This window comes from Lactuca serriola, chromosome 1 (genome assembly GCF_051521515.1).
Source record: "Lactuca serriola cultivar US96UC23 chromosome 1, Lser_US96UC23_V15, whole genome shotgun sequence".
Classification (NCBI taxonomy): domain Eukaryota; kingdom Viridiplantae; phylum Streptophyta; class Magnoliopsida; order Asterales; family Asteraceae; genus Lactuca; species Lactuca serriola.
Genome location: NC_136408.1, coordinates 23,584,149 through 23,593,064, shown reverse-complemented (window position 1 = coordinate 23,593,064; position 8,916 = coordinate 23,584,149). Strand labels below are relative to the sequence as shown.

The window sequence follows — 8,916 nt, the reverse complement described above, 5'->3', positions numbered from 1 at the left end:
AGCACACCCCAAACATCTTCAATAAAACCAAACCCATTTCGAATACATCACTTCCGAACTTCCAATTGCATCATCTCGTAAGCTTCAAAACTTCAAGATCACTTCGATTTTCAAATCCGCGTAATATGAAAAATTCATGTTCGAATTTCCATAAAAAACTTCTCCCCTTTTTATAATCGAAATTTGATTATAAAACTCCAAAGGAAAAAGAACGTGCTCTATTCGGAATTTTTCGTGTCAAAACTCCCCCTTAACATGTGGCATAAACTTTGTGCTTCAATCCGGAAAATCCAAAAAATATTGAATTTTTAGCTTCGTTCACGGATCGCCTTTGACAAAATTTCTCAAAAATGGGTAGAAATTGTCAATTTCAAAATTCTACAGTGACCCGTTGCGCCCAAAACAACAAAATATGCAAAACTCTCCCCCTTTTCCAAAGATGGGTAGAAAGCGTCAATTTGCACAAACTGCAGGGGCCTGAAATGCACAATCTTCAATTTTCAGCAAAAATAGTCCTTTTTCGAACTTGGGTGAAAACTGCCAAAATTCGAAGTCTGAGGGACCATCTTCGAAAATTCTGCCCTTGTGCACAAATCATACGAAACATTCCAAAATATTCGAAGCACCAAATTTTTTTTCGAAGTCGGGTGAAAAGTGTCAAACATTCGAAACTTGTGTTAATTTTCGAAGTGACAAAAATTCTAAGGTTCAAGGGTCAAATTCGAAACTTTGCCATTTCCTTTCAATTCATGCGAAGTGATCAAACATTCGAAGCTTTCAAACATTCGAAGCCTTGCCCCAGCATTCGAAGTTAGACCATTTGTGTCACTTTGTTAAAAGATCAGAGACCCAATTCGAAAATATTTGTTTTCTTCTTCAATGGAACGCTTCATATGAAATCCTTCTTCCCATTCGTACGAAATCTCAAGACAATCCACTTGGTGCGAAGCGACAAAACTGCATCCAACACACACGATTTTTTTTTCAACCAAACGTACGAATTCGAAGCATACGAACCCACTGAATGAACAGTAACCTCTGAATCCCTCTGAATCAACATTTGGTTCTTACAGTTCATCATTTTTCGTTCGTTTTATCATCACCCATCGACTCCAAATGTTCGAACAATACTCCCCAATTCTTCGTTCTTTTGTTTACTGTAACACAGAATCAATTCTTCCCAAACCCAATCCTTCAAACATTCGAACATTTGCCCCAATTTCAAAATCAAATTCATTATCAAGCCAAAATCGAATTTTCGTTTTACAGATCATCAAACCCAGTCGACACTAATCATCCATCCAAATCATTTGAACCTTAGATCCATCTATCGACTATCGATCCCAAATCAACAAAGAAATCGATCATTCAAAATCATTCGAAAATCGACATCAAACAAACTCTCGTCAACATCGATCCAAACATCGATTCTTCGAACATCGATCCTTTAGGGTAGACCTTCCTCAGTTCGTTCTTCAAACACTTAAACAATCTACTCCAAATGTTCGAAGAATTCACCCCAAAATATCTGTCGATTGAAAATCTTCATTCACGAACACAAACATTCATAAAAGTCATTGATTCTAAATCAAAATTGTTTTCCAGTTCGTTATCAAAATCATCATCACCAGTATCAAATGCCTTCCAATTATCAACATCAGGATATCAAAATCGACTTTCCAACCATCTGTAAACATTCGACTGAGTATTCAACGTTCTTTTCTTTTAATCGCTCATCCTTCCCAATCGTTATTTAACAATCAACCTCAAATCATCAACATTTGAAGTCGATTTCAATACCAAAATGATATTCTTTGTTCGTTTTTAACCATCGAACCATAAAATCAATTTTGATGATTTTAATTTTGACTTTCAGAATCTTGTTTGATTTTCAATTACGAGACTTGTGATACAAAAGAACAACGAAGATCAATTAAATCATCATCGATTGAAAAAAAAATGAGAAACCGAGATGAAGAACTCAAGAACAATCAATTAAGAACATATGCAGATGAAGTCGATGGTACAACTCAGTAAAGCGTATGATAAAGTCGACTGAGAATCATATTTCTTTTGGATTAACTCACATAGATCGGATCTTTTAATTGAACAATTGAGCCCCAAATGATTTATCAACGAACTGTGAGATTGGGCTCAAGATTTGGACATGAACAGTACACGATCATGGGCTTATTTTGTTTAACTCAAAATTTTGATTAACAAAGGATCGAAGAATCAAACTAATTTAGAATTAGAATTTGGATTCAAGTGATCAATTTCAAAAATTCGAGAATCGAATCAAACAACAAATATGATTGGATCGGGCTTGATCAATGAAAAATTATTGGATCACAACAAATGGGTTTTTCAACGAAAATTTGATCCAATGAGTCAAACGATCACAAATAAAAAAAAAACGTAACGCACGATTCAATTATTATGAGAGATCATAGAGAGACTCACCAAAATTGTTCCAAATTGCGACAAAAATTGCCAAACCGAGAATCGTTCTTCAAATATCACCTTGATCTTGAAGACCCGCTCTGATACCAATTGTAGTGACATAAGAACATGGTCTGGCATGCGGAATTAAAGCTTGCACAATTGAACATGGTGATTTGGGTGTTTAAGAGATATATTGAATGTATATGGTGTTACAAAAAAGGACATAGATCTACATCTACATAATTAACACACTTACACACTCATTTCTACATCTCTCAAACACACCTCTACAAGTGGACAAACCTACTATTTATAGAGGTGTTTACATGTCTCTCTCTCACTCTCTATCTCTCATGAGTCAAAAGGCTAATACACCACATCCAAGTGGGTCTACAAGAGTCAAACCATTACAAAGTCATGCATAAAGAACTTTGCACCTCAACATATTGAGAATAATTTCTTACGAGGAAATAATTATTTGATTTTATTATTAACTATTATAATAATCCTTATCACTTTTAAATAAACTATTTATGTTTATACCTTATGTTTATATTGTTTATTTATACTATTGATGTAAGTTAATTAATATTGATATTTAGTTTAAAAAATGTAAATTAATTTATATACATGAATTTAATATTTTTAAAATTTTCATTTTTGATCCGAATTGAATTTCTTAATTATTTTTTTGATTTAAGTCTTCAAACTTTTGACAAGTATTAATGAATTATTTACGTATAGTCATATATTGATTTGCACAAAAAAGCTTTGTAACTTATACCTCTTAAATTTCAAGATATGACTAATATATTTTATAATATAGTATAAGATATTTAATCTTTTAATACATTCATTTTGCTCCAAATTGAATTTATTAGTTATTTTTCTTTAATTCAAGTTTTCAAACTTTTGACAAGTATTAATGAATTATTTATGCATAATTGATTTGTACAAAAAACTTTTTAATTTTTACATCTTAAAATTCAAGATATGACTAATATGTTTTATAATATAATATAAGATATATAAAATGATTTGAATGTTAACAAAATAAAAATATTTGCGATTTTTACTAATAATTTCCTCAATATCTAACTACGATCTTAATGATTGCTTGACAAATTCAAATTCAGATTTTATCAAATTAAATACTTTGAGAATTGATATAAAAAACTAAATGTGAAAGAGTCATCTATCTCTTTATGTGATTCAAAAATGAAGGAAGACGAATCAAACGACCAACCAAATCAGCCATTGTGATTTGCACTTGTTGTCCATTGAATATTGTGTTTGTATAAATTATCAATCATTTGTTTCTTCCTCACTTACTAAGGAATAATTATGTTATTACTATATATAATTTGATAAAATTCAATTTAAATCATCAAATTTTCGAATTTACTTCTTTCTGCAGGTCGCATCATCAACACTTGAACTCTTCTACTTTCAAACATACGTGTTTACGTATGACTTAATACAAATATTTCCATAGCAACTATAAAACTTTGATTGTAAAATAAGGTTAATATCATGGCTTCCAATAACTTTTGGTTTTCTTTTTAAGTTATTCCTCTTTTTTAATTGTATTGAATAAAACAGCAAATTATTTGTAGTGGTTTTATTAAAATATTACTATATGGATTTCAACCTGCTAAATCGGTATCTAATCATACATGTCATCTAATATGACAAATTTTATACTTATTGCGTCCATCTGTACTAAATATGTAGAGTGTTTGTATTTCTATTAAATCAGTTACCCAGTTGAAGTACACTTTCATCTGATAAAATAGAAATATAAAAAATAACTTGTTTCTATAATAAATACATTTTGAAGATAGTTGCTTTAAAAAGCAAATTGAAAGTAATTGAAACTTGAAAGCCAATTTATGATATTCAAGGTTTAAGAGTAAAATGATTTTAGACCTAACTAGTTTTATAAAAAATAAAAAATATTATACTTTTTTTCGTTTTTGTTTCCATAAAATTGTTAACAAACCAAAGTCGTGTCTTCGTAACGCGTTTTCAGTACGTAAACTGTACCTTCATCCCCTTTTTTTTTATTTACCATCGGCACCCTCTTTATTGCACCAACTACTATAACTTTGCGGCGATTATAAGATACAATGATACATGTATTGGTTTAACAAATTTTATCTTCTTAATGGGTATTTTCTTTATTTAATTGGGATTTCATTATTGCCCATATCGTTGTCAAGGTAACTTTCTATACATCCATGCATGACCTTACATGTTATGTAACTTAACGAACTAATACAATTTTGTGAAAAATATTATATAGTTTTTCTGGTGATGTAACAATTAACCTCGTAACTTGTGGATGTTTCCTAGGAAAGATCAAAATGTTGGTTTCTGCCTTCCATGTACTCAAAGTCAAAGCATGTGTACTCAAAGTCAATACTAAATTCTACATTCCATGTACCAGGCGACCCATTATTTCAATATTAAAACATTTAAAAGTCAAAAACCAAACAAAATTGTATAATTTATTTATAGCTTTGTTTTATGGATAATATATAATAGGAATTCCTATTTATATATTCTTTTAAGGAGGTAAACGGTTGTTTGATAAACTATTTAGAGGTTAAGTATAAGGTTGAACATTTATGATCTAACTGACGGAACATGTTTTGTATAAATTTATGGACCTTGTATCGGATCTGTTGAAGTTTATCGTGTCCAAATTTAGGTCCGGTCTAGAAGTCCAAAGGCTCACCCTGGTCAAGTATGAATCAGTTGATATTTAACGCTTTTGATACAACCTGTAAACGATTTCTAAGCAAATCAAATGCCTGTGAATGATTTTGAACGTTTGAGGAGCTTTATCTTATTTTAACCATTAAAATGTTGAAATCATTTAACACCAAGTAATCTGGTTTATCAGAAAACTCCTAAATCATACTTATATCTCTTTTCTTTAGTTAGGCCAACCTAAACTCTATGTATAGATAGGTCGTTTTGTCAAAAAAGTTAAACAAAGGGAATAATAAAACACAAAACAGTAACCTATTTTGTTTTAAATGGTAATCATGTAATATAAATGACTAATTATACCCTTATACCTTATGTTTAAATATTTAATAGAGCCAATTACATAAATAGTCCCTTAGTTTTCCGAAATTTCATACTTTTAGTCTACTTTTTAGATTCATAGCTTTAGTCACTCAAAACCCGATGTTGTTTATAGCCGATGTGAACATGTGTCACATGCGACTCACATGAGGAAATTTCATACTTTAGTCACTCATATGTGATATCTATCTAACACCTATTTCGCTATCATTCTCTTATCTCCACTCTCATCTCTCATTTCTCCTACTAATCTCATCTATCTCGGTGATCTTCCCCTTCTTATATCTTTGTTCTTCTTTGTTATTTCTATATAAAGATGTGTTCACATACATACGATTAACCTTTGTTAGCCCAAAAAGCATGATATGTACATGTGGTAGCACTTCAATCATTGTCCTTTATCGGACTAACAACGATCTAAATAATTAATTCTACACATGCCCAAAGTAATGGTTCAAGAGCTAGTTTATAGGTTTGGTTGACCCACTTTTGTACCCTTGATCAATGGACATAATCCCTAGTTTGCTAAGGTCCAAGAACAACATATATGTTAAAGCTAGAAGATTGTTTATGTTGTTGGTTCTAACCTGTTTAAATGATATGGTCTTTATTGTTCAATGTTGATCCTAAGTACTAATGATCTATTCGGTTTATTTTCTACACTTTATAATGTTGAATGCGATATCATTTTTTGTATGTGGCCCTCACATTGGTAAGCTCATTTTTCATTTTTTTTTTCTTGTTTGAGATTGTGACTTCATGAATATTCCTTTATCTTTGATACAAATTTTTATATATGGTGAATGTTGGCAGTTAGAATTAGATAAAGGGCTTATTATACAAGAAGATAAACAGTTACCACAATGAATACTAAACCCAAAAGAAGATAAACATGTTAGTTATCACACGTACCAATATGCTCTACTATCCTTGATTGCATCGTCTTTCCCTTCGGTCTTTTTTCTTTCATCTTTCAATGGAACACCCTTTATCATTCTCTTAAATCTTAATGATATGTCTTAATATGATTATACAGTTGCCACATACTCCTTAGTCCTTATATTGCTTAGAAGAATTCACTGGATGATAGTCTACACTTGAGGTGTTCATGAACCCTTACTACAAGCTTGTTGGATCCTAGCATGCACACTTTGCATGAGTTATTATTACCAAAAATACATTTCCCCATCTTTTTTTTTTTTTTTGGAAACGGACATTTTCCTATCTTATATTGATATTTTGATGATTTTTATTACCATTTTATTAAGTTGATCTGCCTCATAAAAAAACAATAAAGTTGGTTAATGATTGCAAATTTGCAATTATACCTTATTTAAAATAATGGCCGAATTTCCGCTCATTGATACATTCTACAATAATCTAATGATTTACTTAACTTATATATACGTCATATATATTATTTAAAAAAGTTTAAGATAAACGATATTAATTTTTTTTGACTAAAAGAATCAATATTGGGGGGACACGTTGAAGAAAGAGATATTTTATTACATCACTTAAAGTCTTGGACTTTTTTTTTCTTTTATACAACAAAATTATGAATATGACCCTCTCTACTTCTATTATTTAAGTATTTAAACAAATGTACAATTTCATATTTAAAAATAAAAAATTCAAGAAAAAGAAAACAAAAACAAAAAAAGGAGAATAGATTATACAAGCTTTCCAGTTAATCATCATCTCCTTCGTAATGATCACCACCAATTTCTGATGATCGGCGATGGCCACAACTCTGTGAAACTCCATTCATTCAAGAATCAAACGAAAATGGAGGCTTTAAAAGATCATATGGGGCCCAAAGTGCATCCAGAGGACATGGCCTTTCTGCATCAAGTCTCACCCATGGCTTCCCTTTACCACTCCAATGTAATAGACTCACCGGTCCCGGATGTAGATCACGGCAAAGACCCCGGAAATTATCACCGCCAAGTCCATGTTGGTTCCATCTGTGATCCACCGGAGCTATCTTTCCGGCAAAAACAAGCAAGAAGGGTGGAAGAGAACCCAGTTCGTAGATTCTCATTCGTTTCTGCAGTTCCATCCATTCTTCAATCTTTGTTGTGTAACCACCGGCACGCCACCGGTCTAGATCGATAACCATCACGCCGGTATTAAAGTAACAAGCTTTCCGATTGGCAAAGGTTAAAGATAGAGACGGGTTTGACCAGAAAGAAGGTGTGAAGTAGAAGGTGAAGTTAGCGTTACAATATTCCGGTGCCGCGAGGACGGAGTCGTATCCGAGAGGTGTGGCAGCGAGCTTTGCAATGTCGTCGACGACCACCAGGTCGGAATCAAGATACACGACTTTGCGAACGTTAGGTGGGAGTATGTTAGCAAGGTAACTCCGAGCATAATTGAGTGGGCAGTCGAGGGCGGAACGTATGGAGGTAGAAATAAGTCCGGCGACAAAAGAATCATCAAACCTGTAAATTTTAAATTTCAGGTAAGGAAACGAAGTAACGATGGTGGCGCGTAAGAGTGACGCGTCTGAAGAAGCGGAGGTGACAAAGTGGAAGATAATATTCTGTGGGCAGGATGAGTGTTGGAGGACGGAGAGTATGGCGGCCATTGATCCGCGGATGTAGGTAACGTCGAGGGTCATGGCGACGTGAACGGCGGATTCATCGTAGGTGGTCAAAGTGTCGGTGTCGTAGTCAATGTCGGTGTGGGGACATTCTACGGCGTTGTAGAACTTGGGAGCTTCTTTAAATCTTTGCGAAATAGAGGTAGCGGCGGTGGTGGCGGTGGCAATGGCGATGGTGGAGAAGATGAGGAGGAGAAGGGAAGAGAGCGGTGGTTTGCGGCGGACCATGGTGGGTGGGTGGGGTGGGTAGTTGGGTGTTAGATATTGTAGAGTGATTTGGTGGTATTTAAGAGGGGAGGGAGACAGGGGTTTGATTGGGTTTGAAGTATGCAGATAGGAGTTTGGACACGGTTTTGTAAAGTACATTTTTTTTTTTTTTTTCAATTTCTGAAATTTTTTTGAATCATTTTAAGAAACAATTATTATAAAAGTAAAGAACTAATAATAAAAGTGGGAATTAGCTGTAAGCTGACCTGACTGACCGGCCAAACAACGAGTAAACGAAAGAATTCAAAAGCGAAAGATATCAAAATACCCCACCACATTTTTCTTTTTTATATTTCCAATCATTTAAAATAAGAAACTTTTTTTTTCTAACAGAATTTTAAGATTTTATATTTTTGACATATTAGATTATCAATAATCTTATTTCACAAAACACTCGACTTTTTATGGCTACAGGATGTGAAACAAAAGAAAAATGTCGTATGATTATACGTACATTGGGAAAATATGGCGAAGACCACCTCCTTCCCTTTTTTCCTTGTCAT

At 33.0% G+C, this 8,916-nt stretch overlaps 1 protein-coding gene across 1 annotated transcript; it reads right to left on the bottom strand.

The window, feature by feature from the left end:
* Positions 1–7,029: 7,029 nt before the first annotated feature.
* On the bottom strand, positions 7,030–8,420 carry LOC145073850 (putative galacturonosyltransferase-like 1). Its single transcript, XM_079020355.1, has one exon. The coding sequence runs from the start codon at positions 8,372–8,374 to the stop codon at positions 7,313–7,315; it is 1,062 nt and encodes a 353-aa protein (XP_078876481.1). The 5' UTR covers positions 8,375–8,420; the 3' UTR covers positions 7,030–7,312.
* Between the last annotated feature and the right edge of the window lie 496 nt (positions 8,421–8,916).

Bases quoted from the DNA above. Each gene is read 5' to 3' on its own strand.
- LOC145073850 (XM_079020355.1), bottom strand. From the start codon at position 8,374: ATGGTCCGCCGCAAACCACCGCTCTCTTCCCTTCTCCTCCTCATCTTC.